The sequence below is a fragment of the Haliotis cracherodii genome, unplaced genomic scaffold (genome assembly GCF_022045235.1).
Source record: "Haliotis cracherodii isolate W230 unplaced genomic scaffold, xgHalCrac1.p SCAF_17, whole genome shotgun sequence".
Taxonomy (NCBI): domain Eukaryota; kingdom Metazoa; phylum Mollusca; class Gastropoda; order Lepetellida; family Haliotidae; genus Haliotis; species Haliotis cracherodii.
The window spans coordinates 4,363,362-4,381,895 of NW_027266272.1; the positions used below are offsets into that span (position 1 = coordinate 4,363,362).

Genomic DNA, 18,534 nt, shown 5'->3' on the forward strand with positions numbered 1-18,534 from the left:
ACAGTGTTCCTTCTCCCCTGGGGATCCGGGGTTAGAATAGATTCCCAGCAACCTACGCCAGACGTATAGATCTGTGGTCTGGCCCGATGGATTACTTCGCATGGTGCCCCTGCGTGGGACGCTGTCAAAATATCAGTCACTGTTTTGTCAAGTCCAGCCTCGATTATTTTTACACTGCCGTTTTTAGGCTGGAATGTTGGTGTGTGCGGCGTTAACAAATAAACAAATGCCCCGAATGCAGCCAGAGATCGGATTAACAACAGTAAACAAAGGGGAAAGAGAATTTATGGATGTCAACTTATTTTTATATGAGGAACACAACGTTTCAGAGAATATACTAAGTCTTTCTCTTTCTCTTTCTCAATTTCATCTCAAAATACTCTACAACGTTGAGTTCCTCATAATAAGGAAGTTGACATCCATAAATTCTATTCACTAGAGCATCTCTTCTAAATGCCTTTCAAAGACTAAACAGTAAACAAAAACAACCTTAAATCTGCCATTACATTTATTCATTGCAAAACATTTGATTTTATTGATCCTTTGCCAGACGTGTTGCGATCCTTCGCTGTCTACTTGGACACACTAGAACACTGTTAAGATGTTCTTCTTCTTACATCTCTCTAAACAGCAAAGACAGGACCCAGACTGGCAAGTTACCAAAGATGTTGTTGTTGTTATTGTTGTTGTTGTTGTTGTTGATGATAGGGAATATAGCTGAAACAGTAGGACATTCATAGTTAGCATACGAATCATACAATGTCATCGAGTTGCAAGTTTATGTGTTTTGTTAGTGGATATGTTGGGTTTGGCGCCTCTTTAAGCAATATTCCAACACTATCGCGGCCTTGGACTCAGTTTGGGCAGAACACATAGCACCGATGTGGGGGATCGAACCTGTCTTTTGGCGTGACGAGCCATCGCTTCAACAACTAGGCTGCCCAATAACCGCTCTATGTAAAATGAAATTAAATGTGTATGTACGACTCCTGTCCGTTAGAATCATCTGAGGAAAAGAGATCGGGTCGCTTAGTATTTTCTGTCAGCCACTACCCCTACCCACCAATATATCCTTACAGTGAAACCCTGGTAGAATTTCTGGATTTCGAATTTCCTTGAGTCGGGATTAACCATGTTTACTGCAAGTCACTTACGTCGCACGCAGGTCTTTCCGTCGGGGTAGTGCGGCACGAAGCCCGGGTAGCAGTTGCACTTGTAGTCGCCGTACATGTTGTAGCAGTAGCCGTTTCTGCACAAGGCGGCGCTGGTGTAGTTACACTCGTTGATGTCTGGAAGAGAAACATAACAATTATACGACTGGATAACTGAAAATGAGTGATGACACCAGGTGTTCTCGAAAAGGATAAAATGTTCTACTCTGATAATTCTCTTTCCCTGACGACCGCCTCCGTGGTCTAGTGGTAGAGCGTCCGTCCGGAGAGCGAAGGTCCGGAGTTCGATCCCCGGCCGCGTAATATCAAAAGACGTTAAAAGATGGTACCTGTTATTACCCTGTCTGGCGCTCGGCATTAAGAGGCTAAAACAAGGACTGGTCGGCTCGGAGTCACTATACTGTGTCTGATTGGGGTATTCATGTTAAACTGCGGCATGGTATCTCAGTGGGCTAGCACTATAAATCGGCATCAGTCCGGTCTAGTACAAGCAGCCACACAAACACACACGTGCATGCACGTCGCTATATAAGTGCAATAATCTTGGAGGCGACGTAAAACCCCATTTCACCTCACCTCACTCTTTCCCTGACATTTCATATTTCCGCCCCAGTTAGCAATATTCCAATTAATTCACGGCAATGAATAAAAACTGGAGATTAGACAACGCAGAAAGGTGTCTGTCAGCAGTTTGGGTACAATGACACGCTCCAAGGTCACCTGGTATGACGACCCGAGTGACCTCTTAAACAACTGGAGTTGGAAACTTTCTGAATATTAGGATCATTGTTACTGACCTATGCATTCGAATGTCTGGAAGCTGAGTTCGAATCCTTGGTAGCAGACGCAGGTGGACGCCGTCCCAGCAGCATTGTCGATACATTTGCCTCCGAACCCACATCCAGAGATGGTGCAGTTGGTGGGAGCTGAGGATGGCAACATCATACAGTGACACGGATGTACTTACTGATCATTTCTAATACTGCTGACACCAACATAACCTGATGTATAGTTCCAGTTTTGTCGACAAGGACTCGTTTCTTTCAAATATCGAGATAAAGAAACACAGTTGTAATTCACATCTACAGTTTTATACATAGCCACTATTTTTATGCCGCGTCTGCAACAGACGTTCATGTAGTTACTCATTGTACAAAAGTTCCATTATTTTGCAAAATACAGAAGCATAATTAAGTTCCCACAAACTGGAGTTCAAACTAAACAAGTTGCAAAGTATATCATTGTATGACAGTAACTTATATACATATAGCAGAATACAGAAGCAGGAGTTTCTAAAATTAAATTGTTATATCCATATAAGTTACAACAAATCTTCAGGTTCTATTCCATATTTAAAAAGTAATGTATTCATTGTATGACAGTGTCTTTCTAACGCCGCGTCTGGACCAGGGAATCCAGTTATTGAACTTAACATTAAACGAATTGCAAAGTATACGATTGTTTAACAGTAACTTATCTACATAACGAGTCTTTAACGGTTTCCAGTACCTGATGCTTGAAACACTTACTTGCAGCAGAGGCTGAACCAGTGATGGCGAAGATGACACAGGCAGCTACAATGACGACCATTGTGTCGGATGCTAAAGAACTGAACAGCTGAGGTGTATTGGACGAGAATACTTGGCAAGGCATAGTGGCATGCTTTTATACCAAACCCCACGATGCAAATGGCACAGCGTTAAAAACAATCCCATAGGTTCGCGACGTTAAATTGACGTTTATGGACTTTTTTAACCGCTAACATAGGGTAGACTTTGGGTATATGTCACCTTGTACATTAAAAGTATGTTGGGGTCGGGTTAAAAGAGATCGTGATAAGTTCATCGTCTCCGAGGTCATTTGCCACGCCAATGTCACAGTGGTTGACCTGTGCGTGTGACATTGTTTATTTTCACTGTGTTCAGTGTTGCGTGGCGGGCTGGTGAGTGAGTGAGTAAGTGAGTGAGAATATATTCTCCAAGCCAAATCATTGTTGGTGTTGCACCCACAATAGGTCTATTCCGCTAATTTATTTTTCAAAGGTTGATTAAGTGCCCAAACTGATCCTCAACGAACTGAGTAGCCTGTGTAAATGTGGTTAAGCGCAGTCTTCACAATATTCAAGTAATATCATTATGTTTGTCAATATAATCAATGAGATTAGATTTGTTTGTTTGCTTGATGTCTGACGCCACACTCAGCAGAAATCCAGCTATATGACAACGGCCTGTAAACAATCGAATCTGGACCAGACACCCCGTGCATGTAGTGGTTTTTTTTTTTGGTTTGATCATAATAGGATAAGTTATATCTATAAAGTAAATTATTATAAGCCGTCAGTACTGACATAAACTGAACGGCAAAAGAAAGTTAACACTTATGTCTGATTGTGGCTATTAATGAAATGATGTTTTTGATAGGGTAATCGCAATTGTGTTTGGGACCATACATGTATAAATTCTAAACATGTTTAGATTATGGGGATGTTGTGTTTAGGTGGTAGCTCATTTCATGTGTTTAGACCCTAAATGTGTTAGATAGAACAAAATCAAATGTGTTTTCCGTTTAGGACGTAAACATGTCTTGTAAGCGTTAACATTCTATACACATTATTACAGGGTACAATGCGATATAAAATAGCTGTAACGATGTGTTAAGCAATAAGTTAAAATCAAAACAAATAAACTCCACCCAAACATTTTTTGTGTAAGATATCAAATATCTACTGTGAAATACAAGTGTTGTTTGCAGCGACTACGGTATCGATATTGTTCCCTAATTGCATTTAAAAGATATACCTTCTAGTTGAAATAGAGTATTATTATGAGGGTTGATTTGACATGATATAAATAGGTTTTATTTACACAGAGTATGAAGGATTTGGTAAACTTATGGCAACGGTCCGTATTTCTCATGTGGGTCCAACCGCAGGCATCATAGACTTGTAGGATACACATTTGTCCTCAATGAGGGGGTCGGCTGAGGACAACGTCTGACGCTGAGGATGAACTCTTCACACATACACACGCCATTAAAACAACCTTTTTTGTCTCATAAATATGTGCCATCATAAAGAGATTATCACCAGACACCTTGTCATCGTGACCTTGACATACACCCTGAATGTCATTTGCATCAAAAGCTACAAAGGACTGGATGTTGAGGTGGAATCTCTATAAATATAAAGGAAGGCTGCTTCTTTCCATTAACCATCCTGACTCTCACACAGAACGGTTCTGCTCGCAACTTTCTTGCTTCAACCATGAATTCTTCAGTTTTGATTGTTGTCCTTGTCGCCGTCTTTGCCGCAACAGCGTCAGCTCAAGGTAAATATATATTAGCATTTAAGTTGTATTATTAATAGGTGTAAAATGCATGGAAATGTGTACTGCATTCTGATTGGGGAAGAACTGTTGGATATTATAAATCTTTCGAACTTTTCAGAGCGTATGAATATTTTTTCTTGAGGCGTTTATATTTTCTGAATCCCATTTTTGAAAGAAAACGCTTCATTCGGTTTGCCACAATGGGTACCACACTGATAAATATGGTTGAACAATAATTGTAAGAAGAACTTCGATTTTAGTTGCCTTTGTCCACATTCTTCTGTCAGACGGGTTATAAGAGAACCATTATGATGTTGTCCATTTTATCGTATTATTTTATTACGTATGACTGTTTTACTTTACAATGTCCATAATTATGGAGTGTTAAATGCATCGAATACTGAGTGAGTGAGTTGGGGTTAACGCCGCTTTTAACAATATTCCAGTTATATCACGGCGTGTCAGCTTAATGTGGGAGGAAAGCCCGAAGTGATGCAGGTCATGTGGTACTGACAGGTGTTTCTGTATGGCTGTTTCTGTCAATTACGTCAAGTGGTTCCTGTTTAACCTAGGACATTGCGGTGGCAGAGTGATATCAGGTCCTTCCACGTCCAGTTCCGGGTTCAAATCTCCCATTATGATCCCTGGTCTATCGTCACAATACCAGTGTTGTGGATTTAATCAAGGACTAAAACGTCTCCAGCTGACATGACATTGAGTTTTCCTCACACTCATCCTGCTGTGATTTATCTGAATTTCCAAACAACGTTAAACCATACCACTCACTCACTGACTGAACTTCTGTTACAGGACTTGGAGCACTGCTGGCCTTGAGTGGAGGTTTGGGTGGTGCGGGTAGCCCGTTTGGTGGCGCAGGTGGACCAGGTGGCGCTGGCGGTATGGGAGGAATGTTTGGCAATTCAGGTAATCATAGGGGTTGTACATAAAAGCAATAGAACGAATCTCAAAGACAGGAAGAGCTGAAGTAACACATGACAATATAATTTTTTTTCTGTACATGGCGCCTAACACAGCAAAACTAACAACTTGTGTTTAGTATACAATGGCACTACAATGAGCACGATACTGAAAACCTCGTTTTAAGATTAAGCCGAGCTTGGATTGTGCGCTCGATGACGACCTCTAAATTTAGCAGTTACATTTACAGGAGTACTGCATGGAAGAACAGTACAGCTCCTATCACATCGATGGGCGTGATATATTCATCTAGAAAAAGTACTTCCCCACCCCTTCATTATTTTTATATATCGAGAACTTGCAACTATCCATCCAGGACATTAACTTTATTTCGAGAAATGGCTAAGTTACCTGCTGCGAGGTCACATCAGTGACTTCCAAGAGAGAAATCAATTGAAAAGAGTCTCGACAATGCTACGATCAGGTCGTTAGCTCGTCGCCTTCGCTTTCTATATGTGTATTTCACATTGTACTAAGAAAAAACAAATAATTTTCGTGACAAAAATGTACAGGATATATTTTAACGTATCGTGTTCACTTTGTATCTGACAGGTCTCAGCCAACAGCTGCTTCAATGCCGACTCCTGAGCCGAATCTTCCCGATGGAAATGTGAAGGTGTCCGTGGGAATTCTGGAAATACTGCAATGGCAATCATTCATCATAAATTGTCAAACATATAAAATTGATTAATCATTTATCAATAAACAAGGTATTCGAGAACAACTGGTGTGTTTGCTCTTTATTCTCTTTTATTGGGAGTACAGGTTAGAAGTGATTCCCAACAACTATGCTTGCCGTACGAGGCGACTCAATAGATCGGGTGGTCTGGCTCCATGGCTTGGTAGACTGCGTATCTTGGAAAACCGACGGCGTGAATGTTGTTCATTGTATCTGGTCTGGTTCAGTTCTTCAGCTTAATGTGGGAGGAAAGGCTAAACTGACACACGACTTTGACGTTTATCGTTGTGTCAAACCAACAAGCATGTGTAAGGTGCTGACAAAACCATGGAACATAATCAGGGCGAATCTGGTACTTGTACCTGCGATCATCGGACACCAGCAGACATGGAACACACTCAACATCAGTGACGTGTAGTGCTTTAAAAATCTGAGCCACCCTTGCTCCGGTCTCCAGTAGAACACATCATAGTCTTGCTGTCCAACTTGAGTCCAACAAGTGGTCACCAGTCTTACCCATGTCCGAAATAATATGATAAAATAATATTGCCGAAATACAAAAAAATAACATTCAACAGTTACTAAACAATGTTACATAAACACACACTGCATTTTAAGCATGACCCATGCACCTAACTGTGTACTGCTTGTAGTGAAAGTAGTAACTTGTCCATATTTTGAACCATCTCGTCGCCTGATCGTCCGGTAATATTAATACTTAATGTAAATATTTTCAGGGTTTAGTACGGAATCACTCTTAGCAACTAGCATTGTTACTTTGAAGCAATGTACGTTTAGGATTTACAGAAAAGTAGCGAAAAGAAAGGTAATCCTGTGACTCAAGATATCACATTCAAGAAATGTTTATATTTGCATGGTACCTTCAAGGAGGCATTGGTGAAATACTTTCCTATATACAGATTTGAACAGTTCCGGTAAAGTTGCGTCCATCATATACTAGAGACACCCAGAAGTTTAAAGGTAGTGTTATGTTCAGTGCCACTGTAACTACACAAAGTATATTTCGGGTATCAAATATAACTCAGTACTCTGATCCTGACTACCAATCGGAATCAGTCTTGTATATTTCGGGTATCAAATATCCCCGTTACTCTAATCCTGACTGCCAGTCAGAATGAATCTTGTATATTTCGGGTATCAGATATCCTCGTTACTCTTATCCTTACTGCCAGTCGAAATCAATCTTGTATATTTCGGGTATCAAATATCCCCGTTACACTTATCCTGACTGCCAGTCAGAATGAATCTTGTATATTTCGGGTATCAAATATCCCCGTTACTCTTATCCTTACTGCCAGTCGAAATCAATCTTGTATATTTCGGGTATCAAATATCCCCGTTACACTTATCCTGACTGCCAGTCCTAATCAATCTTGTATATTTCGGGTATCAAATGCCACCCGCTACTCTTATCCTGACTGCCAGTCCTAATCAATCTTGTATATTTCGGGTATCAAATGCCACCCGTTACTCTTATCCTGACTGCCAGTCCTAATCAATCTTGTATATTTCGGGTATCAAATATCAGGGTTACACTTATCCTGACTGCTAGTCAAAATGAATCCTGTATATTTCGGGTATCAAATACCACCCGTTACTCTGATCCTGGCTGCCTGTCGTGATCAATCAGGTATATTTCGGGCATCAAATACCACCCGTTACTTTGATCCTGACTGCCAGTCGTGATCAATCAGGAATATTTCGGGTATCAAATACCACCCGTTACTTTGATCCTGACTGCCAGTCGTAATAAATCATGTATATTTCGGGTAGCCGATCCGTTATAGCAGTCGTGTATCATTTTGGATTTCATTGCGAACTTGGAAAAAACGAGTAAAACACGTTTCTGTTGCCCCCGTCCTGATATTTTATTATTGCTAAAAGCAGCGTAAAACTGTACTCACAATGAGTTATTAACGCTATGTCACATTTTCAATAAATATGGGGGCGAACTTTTTAATATTCACAATGTGGATAAGCGTGATATTCACATATTTATGTGAACAGCACACACTGATTGTTTAACCGTAAATAAAGCTTACGTAATGCCACGGTTTTCCGTGGGTGTGTTGCAGGTATACCGACATTTGGTTGAATTTCTTTCGTTGTATTGACATCGATCTGAGCGTCCCACCGTTTTTGCATAAAATGTCGTATATATGTTTTGATATATCAAAAACGTGAGACTGTGGCTGGAGAAGCCTCGGCTGCAGCAGCAGCTTTACAGAGACCTGCAAATAGAAGATGGGGATGGGAAAGTTAACAAACACACATTATTAAGTGTTTCGGGAATGTTTGCAGTGATTGGTTGAGAAGGTCTTAGAGTGAGTGAGTGAGTTTGGTTTAACACCGCTTTTAACAGTATTCCAGTTATATCACGGCGTGTTAGCTTAATGTGGGAGGAAAGCCCGAAGTGATGCAGGTCTCAGACGTTTACCACTTCGGTGAAACCCACGAGCACGGGTATGGTGCTGACAAACCTAGAAACATAATCGGGGCGAACTGGGATTCGAACCCACAATCATAGGTTTCTGGCGTGTCCAAGGGACGCCACTCTGCACAGCGAATCGCGGCGCCTAAGACGACTGGGCAACCCGTGCCCCCCAGAAGATCTTAGAACCCACAAAACTAATTTAACTCTTTCAAAACGACACATAGGACAATTTAGGCATACGGACGGTGTTTTACACTATCTTTTGATCTAATACCTCCAGTGATGAACACTGGTGAAGACTGAAGACTGTGAGCTTGATATTTTATATGTCTTTTATGACTGACGAGTAACTCATGAGCTTGGTGTGGGAGGAAAGCCTGAATTGGTGCAAGTCTTAGACATTTACCACTTTTGTGAAATACTCGAGCACGGGTATCTTGGCGACAAACGTACACGTAAAACGAAGACGCCTTTAGGATTTGAACCCACGGTCAAACGTTTCTTGCACGCCCGTAAGGTATCAACCCGTCCCCCTAGGTCTGATAAAGTCACTATTGAATGATTGAATTTCATCTACTGCAACCTTTAATTCATTGTAAATCGCACCGTATCCGTGGGTTTGTGGATAGAGGGTCTGCCTGCAGAGCAGAAGGTCTGTGGTTCGATTCACGTCGTGTAATAATAGTGAATGCGACGTTAAACCCCATTTCAGCCCTCCTCACATCACGAATGAAAATAACCTTTCGGGTCATATTGAAGTCAACATTACTGACAGGTGACATTCCACAATGGTTGTTTTATTTCCTCTCCGTGAAATATATGACACAAAGAAACCCGGATTTGTTTATTCCCAATATGCACCTATAATATGTTGACAGTAAATATCTGCCATAGGTCATCCGACGTTTACGTGATCATGACATGCCCCTTCTTCAAGGACAGTCCTCTCCGCACTGACCCACACGGACACGCTTTTGATAACCATGTTTGACATTCATCACGTCTCCATGTTGCTGTCAAGGACGTGTTGGGAACATCAGTAACTGTCACCGTCATTCGTCGAACTACTAGATCGTTATTACAGATGAGAACATATTTATTATTATGTGCGTCTGATTGTATGTGAAGATTTCCCCGTGTTTTGGCAGATTTAGCTGTTGGTGAAACATTTTATTCGGTTATGAAGTAATTGGCCACATCTCAATCTGAGGTACACAGAGATTGTTCAAGTCTCGCTGGATGTTAACTATTTCAGTTTGAGAGTTTGACATAACAAATTTATGCTCTCACCAGTCACCAGCAGGTCAGTAGATAAGCCCACATGTCAACACCACGTGTGTGCTTGTCACACCTTTAGAAATATCATTGCATGAAGTTGCCTGGTTCTGCTTAAGTGTTATGTTGGAATGTTTAATACATCGCCAACTCATTTATTTTCAAATGTGACATAGCGTAGATAATTGATTGTGAGTATAGTTTCAGCAATAATTTAGTAATATCACGGCGGGTGATACCAGATATGGGTTTCTCTATTTGATAGTGATTCATAAATACATGCTTATAGTCCTGCGCCATATTTACTAAAAGCCTAGGCAAGTCTAGATCAAACTATACCAAGTCTAGTTTCCTTGATTCCACAAGCAATCAGCAGAAGAGGAAAGGTTCTTTCAAAAAAAATATAATTATTATTTCAAACAAATGTTTTCATTGACTAAGTGTTTGTCTTCCATGCTTATTGCATAGTTTGTATCGTATTTATTTATACTAGTAGTGAAATGGTTTTGTCGCTATTATTTTATTCATCCATTGTTTCCATATTCGGTGCGAAACGCAAAATGCTTTAACCACTGCCCACTGCTCTACATGCTGTAAATATTTTATGTAGAAGATACACATGATGAATTACGGCTTGCGGCCAGGATAAGAGTAACGGGTGTTATTTGATACCCGAGATACATATGATGAATTACGGCTTGCGGCCAGGATAAGCGTAACGGGTATTATTTGATACCCGAGACATACATCACGAATTACGGCTTGCGGCCAGGATAAGAGTAACGGGTATTATTTGATACCCGAGATATACATCACGAATTACGGCTTGCGGCCAGGATAAGAGTAACGGGTGTTATTTGATACCCGAGATACACTAAGTGTATATACAATGTCACTGAACATATCTGCTTTTAGATTTGTGGGTGTTTCTAATATTTGATGGCCACAACTTTGTTATAATTCCAACAAGCTGTTAGGAAGGCATCAACCAAGACTGACTTTTTCAGGCCATTGTACAAGCATTAATTAAATTAATATTCTGAGTCTACGGTTTACCGTTAACATTCGCCACCCTTAGCTATAGCCCTGCCTTCGAACGTCCTTGACGTCAATTATTCAAACATTGCTAGTTTTAGAACGATTCCCTATTAAACATTGGAGCAATTACATTTAGTTACGTTATTATCGGACGATCAGGCGACCAGATGCATTAGAATCTAGAAAAGCTACAACTCTCCCCACATGAAATACACAGTTACGTGCATGCGTTTTTACAATGAACCAGCGTGTGGGTATGTAGCACTGGTTTTAGTACCTGTCACATGTTTTGTATTAACTTCCGACATGGGGAAGCCACGTGACTATTGGTTTGACTTAAGTTGGACAGTAAGACTGTGGTGTGTTCTTGTGGAGACGGGAGCACGGGCGATTAGTGGTTACCATTCTGTGACAGAATTGAAGTACTGAAATACTTGAAGCTCTGTGCATGAATGTGTCCCGTAGGCGTGTCAGTAACTAACGATTGTGGGTTCGAATCCCGGATTCGCTCTGATAATGTTTCATTTCCGACAGCATGGGGTTGTGACGGTTACCCTTCTAGCGCCTGACAAGACGGTTTGACTTTTATACTCCCCAGGAAGCTGAGAATGAAAATCAAGTGCACATTGATCCATTGACCGGGTAATAATGTCAGGGCATGAACCTTGTGTATGGAGTCAATATAAGTGAACACATTATTTATTTATTTTAAATTTCTTGGTTTCTCAGAACCTTACGTGCTTGTAGGTTTCGCCAGAACGGTGAACGTCACAAAGACATGCATCAGTTTAGCCTCCATTCTTCAGTGTATAGTAACTGTTGAATGTTAATGTCTTTGTATTTCGGCAATATTATTAATTGTATTTTTTCGGACATGGGTCAGCCGTGTGATCACTTGTGGGACAGCAAGATCATGGTCTGTTCTTGTGGAGACCGGAGCAAGGGTGGTCCAGGGGTTTAAAGCACTACACGTCACTGATGTTGAGTGTGTTCCATGTCAGCCGGTGTCCGATGATCGCAGGTACAAGTACCAGATTCGTCCTGATTATGTTCCATGGTTTTGTCAGCACCTTACACGTGCTTGTTGGTTTGACAAAACGATAAACGTCAAAGTCGTGTGTCAGTTTAGCCTTTCCTCCCACATTATGCTGAAGAACTGAACCAGACCAGATACAATGAACAACATTCACGCCATCGGTTTTCCAAGACAAGAAGCCTGCCAAGTCATGGAGCCTGACTACCAGATGTGTTTAGTCGCCTCGTACGGCAAGCATAGTTGTTGGGAATCAATTCTATCCTGTACTCCCCACCTACAGAGAATAAGGAGCAAACACATCAGTTGTTAACGTATACCTTGTTTATTGATAAATAATTAATGCACTTTCACATTTTCGGCAATTTATGATGGATAATTGCTTCTGGAGTATTTCCAGAAAATCCACGGACCCTTCACATTTCCATCGGGAAGATTCGGCTCAGGAGTCGGCATTGCATCAGCTGTCGGCCGAGACCTGTCAAACGCAGAGTGAGGTAAGTTAGATAGGACCCTTCAAAGCGCAGACACACTACATGATACAGATGGCATGTTGGAGGAAAGGTAATACTACCCTGTATTTTGTGTAAATAATGGTTTATTTAAGGACCATTGCAATATAAAAAATATCTCTTTGTAATATGATGTAGAATATTAAATTAATTCATATGAAACAAGGTTGTTCGAATGCCTATGAGGAGTGGGTGTAGCCATTAGACAGCTGGGAAGAAGTCATATATTATTGTTTAAAACCATGTATTTACTTCCTGACGTAAAGTATGAAGTAACATACCGATATTGAAATCTAGAAGTCGAATTCGATTTTATAACATGTTTTAGAGCTGTTTCATAGCAACAGTTATTTTATCCTGTCTCAGTTGCTTCCTCTGCCACATGTGATATGACCTAGTAGCAGGTACTGGTGGTAAGACAGTTCTTGGAATGAAGTTAATGTTATGAGTGGATATTTCCAAGTTCTCGGAAAATGAAAGTAAAGACTGGATGGGAAACTACTTTTATCAAAATACATTTATCCCCCCGGTCGATATTAGATAGAAGCTGTCCTATTCGTTCTTGCGATAATATAATAACTTTATTTAGAGGTAGTCATCAAGCGTTAATTCCATTTGCTGCTTAATCCTAAATCAAAGTTTACCGTATTGTGCTTTGTTTAACGCCATTGTACTTTGTTAAACACAGTTTGATTTGTAAAGGTGTCAGGTACAGAAAAGGAATTCCATTCTGACGTATGTAGGTGTTTCTTGAGTTCTTCAAGCCTTTGGGCATCGCTATATTGCTTCCATTAAGAACCCTCATAAGTACCTGAATTGCCCAACAGTCCTCCCATCCCGCCAGCGCCACCTGCGCCACCAAACGGGCTACCCGCACCACCCAAACCTCCACTCAAGGCCAGCAGTGCTCCAAGTCCTGAAACAGATGGGAGAAGTTCATGCAGTGAGAGAGTGGTATTGGTTAAAGTTATTTTGAAATTCAGCAGCAGGATGTGTGTGAGGAAAACTCTATGTCATGTCAGCTGGAGACGTTTTAGCCCTTGATTAAATCCACACTAGTACTGTTACGACAGACCAAGGATCATAATGGGAGTTTTGAACCCGGACATGGCAGGGAAGGACCTAATACCACTCTGCCACCAAAGGCAGGAACTATTTGAAATAACTTAAAGCATTTCCCGATTATATCACTTGCGTAACAGAGTGATAGAAACACCAGCCATTACAACAGGGTTTGTAAAATACTGTTTCTGGCACCCGTTGTTCTAAAACATTGATACATTTTCGACACTAAGTTCCATGAATTATCGGGAACATAAAATGCATGTACAGGGATTGAGAAAAAAGTATTCACACGCAGTCCAATGTCCAAAAGATTTCATATTTTTTCCAACAATCACATTGCTGTCACACTCCTATGCATGTTACAGTTATTAGTAATGCAATCTGAAACACTGGTACATATTTACCTTGAGCTGACGCTGTTGCAGCAAAAACAGGAACTACTTGACATAATTGACAGAAACAGCCATACAGAAACACCAGCCAGTACCACATGGTTAATTACGTCATAGTTAACATGAGTGAGTGAGTTAAAATTTATAGTCATATCAGCAGTATTTCAGCTGTGCTAGGACTCGTCAATATGATATACATGTAATGTAGCGTGTGTGAGTGTGGTTAAATGCTCCTTTCACATATCTTAAACTTTACAAGTCACTGACATTGAAAATTAGGAGATAAACATTATGCATGAATACTCAATGAAACCCGCAAATCTAAACACATTCTGTTTATTGGGGCATTGTAAAATACAAAAGTTATCAGTATTTTTCCCTAGCGTCCCTCCCTACGTGAACTGTCGCAGTTCAATGACGTCACTCTGCAATGGTTTGGCGTCATGATAAATGAATTTCATGTGCTTCTGTTTATCTACATCGAAGTTCTTCTTACAAATATTAATTAAACTTAATGTAGCATTAGTGTGGTATTGTACCAAACAGAATGGTACGTTGTCGTTGAAAAAGGTTACGCATCAAGAATAAGTATTCATACGCAATGACATTGCAGCACACACTCCCATGCATTTTACAGCCCTTAAATGCTAATATATATTTACCTTGAGCTGACGCTGTTGCAGCAAAGACGGCGACAAGGACAACAATCAAAACTGAAGAATTCATGGTTGAAGTAAGAAAGTTGCGAACAGAACCGTTCTGTGTGAGAGTCAGGATGGTTAATGGAAAGAAGCAGCCTTCCTTTATATTTATAGAGATTCCTCCTCAACATCCAGTCCTGTTTTGTATGCAAATGACATTCAGGTACCGCAAGGTCACAAACACAACGTATTAAGTGTTCATCTCTTTATCATGATTTATGGGACAAAGATTAAGTTGTTTTAATGGCGTGTGCGTGTGTGAAGAGGTCATCTTCCGGGACACCGGACGTTGTCTTCAGGCGTCCTCCTCATGGATTGTGTAAAGGTGAAAACTCACCTGCGAGGCTTGGTTGATGTAAAATGTAAAACCCCAAATGGAGAGAACGCCACGTAATGGTTTGGGTGGAGATCGATTGAGTGGAATCGATTTTAACGCATTGCTTAACACATCGTTACAACTATTTTACATCACATTGTATTACTGACGATGGCGATTGGAATACATGTATATCGGATGTGTATAAGGCTTGGCACTGTACATTGCATTAGCAGTAGTAGTAAGAGTATTAATAGTTGTAGTAGTAGAAGTAGTAGTAGTAGTAGTAGAAGTAATAGTAGTAGTAGTAGTTGTAGTAGTATGGTAGTAGTAGTAGTAGTAGTAGTAGTAATAGCAGTAGTAGTAGTGGTAGTAGTAGTAGTAGTAGTAGTAGTAGTAGTAGTAGTGGAAGTAGTAGTAATAGTAGAAGTAGTAGTAGTGGTAGTAGTAGTAGTAGTAGAAGTAGTAGTAGTAGAAGTAGAAGTAGTAGTAGTAGTAGTAGTAGTAGCAGCAGTAGTAGTAGTAGTGGTAGTAGTAGTAGTAGAAGTAGTAGTAGTAGTAGAAGAAGTAGTAGTAGTAGTAGTAGTAGAAGTAGTAGTAGTAGAAGTAGTAGTAGTAGTGGTGGTAGTAGTAGTAGTAGTAGTAGAAGTAGAAGTAGTAGTAGTAGTAGAAGTAGTAGTAGTAGTAGTAGAAGTTGTAGTAGTAGTAGTAGAAGTTGTAGTAGTAGAAGTAGTAGCAGTAGTAGAAGTAGTAGTAGTAGAAGTAGAGGTAGAAGTAGAAGTAGTAGTAGAAGTAGTAGTAGTAGTAGAAGTAGTAGATGTAGAAGTAGTAGTAGTAGTGGTAGTAGTAGTCGTTGTAGTAGCAGTAGTAGTAGTTTTCCTGAAAATCTTGTCAATCACAATAGTATCAAAAGGGACAGAAAATTCAATAATATAAATGATTTCACTGGATTTATCAAAAAGGACAAGATCACGTTTGTTGGCCTGGATACGTCTGAGGCTGTATACGGACCAGTTCCAAAGAATTTTGTATTTATCATTTCCACGACGACCTCTTCATATTCCGGGTTGTAATGCGGGTGTCATAACGACGACATACTCTCGAGTCCTCAATTCAGAATGCCAAAATGCAAAAAATGTCGTATTTCAGTTCACTACAATTTCCCCGATATCGAATGAGGAATGTGAATTGAGATGTTACTGTGTTTGACCTCGCCAACTGTTTGAGACCATAGATCAAACAGTTCATACCCACGTCAACCGACATGTGACATTCCACTGTTTTTGTACTATTTCCGTAACGATATCGTGGGCTTTGTATTTGCAATATCCACCATATAACATGTTAAAGGTCATCCGATGTTTTTGTGCCATGACTCTTCTACAAGGACAGTACTCTGAGGATTGACCTACACGGAGACATGGCCCTTCTACAAGGACAGTACTCTGGGCATTGACCTACACGGAGACATGACCCTTCTACAAGGACAGAAATCTAGGCATTGACCTACACGGAGACATGACCCTTCTACAAGGACAGTACCCTTGGCATTGACCTACACGAAGACATGGCCATTCTACAAGGACAGTACCCTGGGCATTGACCTACACGGAGACATGGCCCTTCTACAAGGACAGTACTCTGAGGATTGACCTACACGGAGACATGGCCCTTCTACAAGGACAGTACCCTGGGCATTGACCTACACGGAGACATGGCCCTTCTACAAGGACAGTACTCTGAGCACTGACCTACACGGAAAAGCTGCTTGATGAGGCTATTTGACATCCATCACGTCTACATGTAGCTGTCAACGACATAGTGGAAACATCACCTCCATTCGTGGAAGGGCTTCACTTTCGTGACTACATTTCACAACCTTTAAGGTACGATCTAGATTTCAAAGAGATTCATGTGAGTCTTGCTCAACAGTTGTTTCATCAGGGTTACAACATTCAAGACCCCAACGAAGATTTCAAAACGTTTTACTGTTGACATGTGGAGGACATTTCCAAATTTGAGGCATCAGCTACATTTTTTTTGTCCGATGCAATTCTCTATTTGACTATTACCATATGCTCCCGTGTTTTCTCAAGTGAACAATTGACTTGCCTTTGTATGTCTTTGTAACGTGTTTCTTGTGATTGTGGAATTGGTGTTGTGGCTTTTGTTTGTGACAACATATTTCGTTGTGTGTTTGGAAGGTTTCGATAGAGGGAAATATTTCATTTGGTCATTACTTCACGTCTATCTGAGAGTTTGAGCCCATATGTCAACACCATGTGTGTGCGTGTTACAATTTTAGACACGTCGTGATATAACTGGAATAATGTTAATACATTGTTTTTAATACTATTGAAGTGCCTGGTTCTGTTTGATTTTGATTTTGGTATATTAAATACATCGCCAACATATTTATAAAGAATGTGCCATAGTGTAGATAATTGATTGTGAGTGTGGTTTAACGCTGCTTTGAGCAATAATTTAGCAATATGACGGCGGGAAACACAAGAAACAGGTTTAATCCATTTTTTGATATTTGGAATAGAATACGGTACAAGCGAATGCTTTAACTACTGGGCTACCTATCGGCCGACATGCTTTAAATATTTAACATATAAATGATGGATTTCGGCTTGAGGTCAGGATCAGAGTAACAGGAGTGCAATACAGAGAAACAGGTGTGCAAGACAGAGAAACAGGTGTGCAAGACAGAGAAACAGGTTTGCAAGACAGAGTCACAGCTGTGCAAGACAGAGAAAGAGGTTTGCAAGACAGAGTCACGGGTGTGCAAGACAGAGAAACAGGTTTGCAAGACAGAGAAACAGATGTGCAAGACAGAGAAACAGGTGTGCAAGACAGAGAAACAGGTTTGCAAGACAGAGTCACAGGTGTGCAAGACAGAGTCACAGGTGTGCAAGACAGAGAAACAGGTGTGCAAGACAGAGTCACAGGTGTGCAAGACAGAGAAACAGGTGTGCAAGACAGAGAAACAGATGTGCAAGACAGAGAAACAGATGTGCAAGACAGAGAAACTGGTTTGCAAGACAGAGTAACGGGTGTGCAAGATAGAGTAACAGGTGTGCAAGACAGAGTCACAGGTGTGCAAGACAGAGAAACAGGTGTGCAAGACAGAGTCACAGGTGTGCAAGACAGAGAAAGAGGTTTGCAAGACAGAGTCACGGGTGTGCAAGACAGAGAAACAGGTTTGCAAGACAGAGAAACAGGTTTGCAAGACAGAGTCACAGGTGTGCAAGACAGAGAAACAGGTGTGCAAGACAGGGAAACAGGTTTGCAAGACAGAGTCACAGGTGTGCAAGACAGAGAAACAGGTTTGCAAGACAGAGAAACAGGTGTGCAAGACAGAGAAACAGGTGTGCAAGACAGAGAAACAGATGTGCAAGACAGAGTAACAGATGTGCAAGACAGAGAAACAGATGTGCAAGACAGAGTCACAGGTTTGCAAGACAGAGTCACAGGTGTGCAAGACAGAGAAACAGGTGTGCAAGACAGAGAAACAGGTGTGCAAGACAGAGTCACAGGTTTGCAAGACAGAGTCACAGATGTGCAAGACAGAGAAACAGGTGTGCAA

General features: G+C 40.8%; 2 protein-coding genes across 2 annotated transcripts; one reads left to right on the forward strand and one right to left on the reverse strand.

The window, feature by feature from the left end:
• Positions 1-613: 613 nt before the first annotated feature.
• Positions 614-2,825, reverse strand: LOC139464260 (uromodulin-like). The gene is made up of 4 exons (XM_071245782.1): positions 2,702-2,825; positions 1,970-2,098; positions 1,155-1,289; positions 614-717 (listed from the first exon to the last, which is right to left on the reverse strand). Exons 1-4 carry the CDS (start codon positions 2,823-2,825, stop codon positions 614-616), a joined length of 492 nt encoding a protein of 163 aa, XP_071101883.1.
• A 1,609-nt stretch (positions 2,826-4,434) lies between these two features.
• On the forward strand, positions 4,435-18,355 carry LOC139465121 (salivary glue protein Sgs-4-like). Its single transcript, XM_071246809.1, has 6 exons — positions 4,435-4,498; positions 5,309-5,422; positions 11,830-11,944; positions 13,296-13,411; positions 17,616-17,980; positions 18,032-18,355. The coding sequence occupies exons 1-6, from the start codon at positions 4,435-4,437 to the stop codon at positions 18,353-18,355; spliced, it is 1,098 nt and encodes a 365-aa protein (XP_071102910.1).
• The last annotated feature ends 179 nt before the right edge of the window (positions 18,356-18,534 follow it).

Bases quoted from the DNA above. Each gene is read 5' to 3' on its own strand.
- LOC139465121 (XM_071246809.1), top strand. From the start codon at position 4,435: ATGAATTCTTCAGTTTTGATTGTTGTCCTTGTCGCCGTCTTTGCCGCA. The intron at 4,499-5,308 runs GTAAATATATAT...CTTCTGTTACAG, and splicing joins CGCAACAGCGTCAGCTCAAG to GACTTGGAGCACTGCTGGCC. The intron at 17,981-18,031 runs GTTTGCAAGACA...CAGGTGTGCAAG, and splicing joins TGTGCAAGACAGAGAAACTG to ACAGAGTCACAGGTGTGCAA.
- LOC139464260 (XM_071245782.1), bottom strand. From the start codon at position 2,825: ATGCCTTGCCAAGTATTCTCGTCCAATACACCTCAGCTGTTCAGTTCT. The intron at 2,099-2,701 runs GTAAGTGTTTCA...TGCCATCCTCAG, and splicing joins TGGTTCAGCCTCTGCTGCAA to CTCCCACCAACTGCACCATC. The intron at 718-1,154 runs GTAAGTGACTTG...CTACTGTTTCAG, and splicing joins CGGAAAGACCTGCGTGCGAC to CTATATTCCCTATCATCAAC.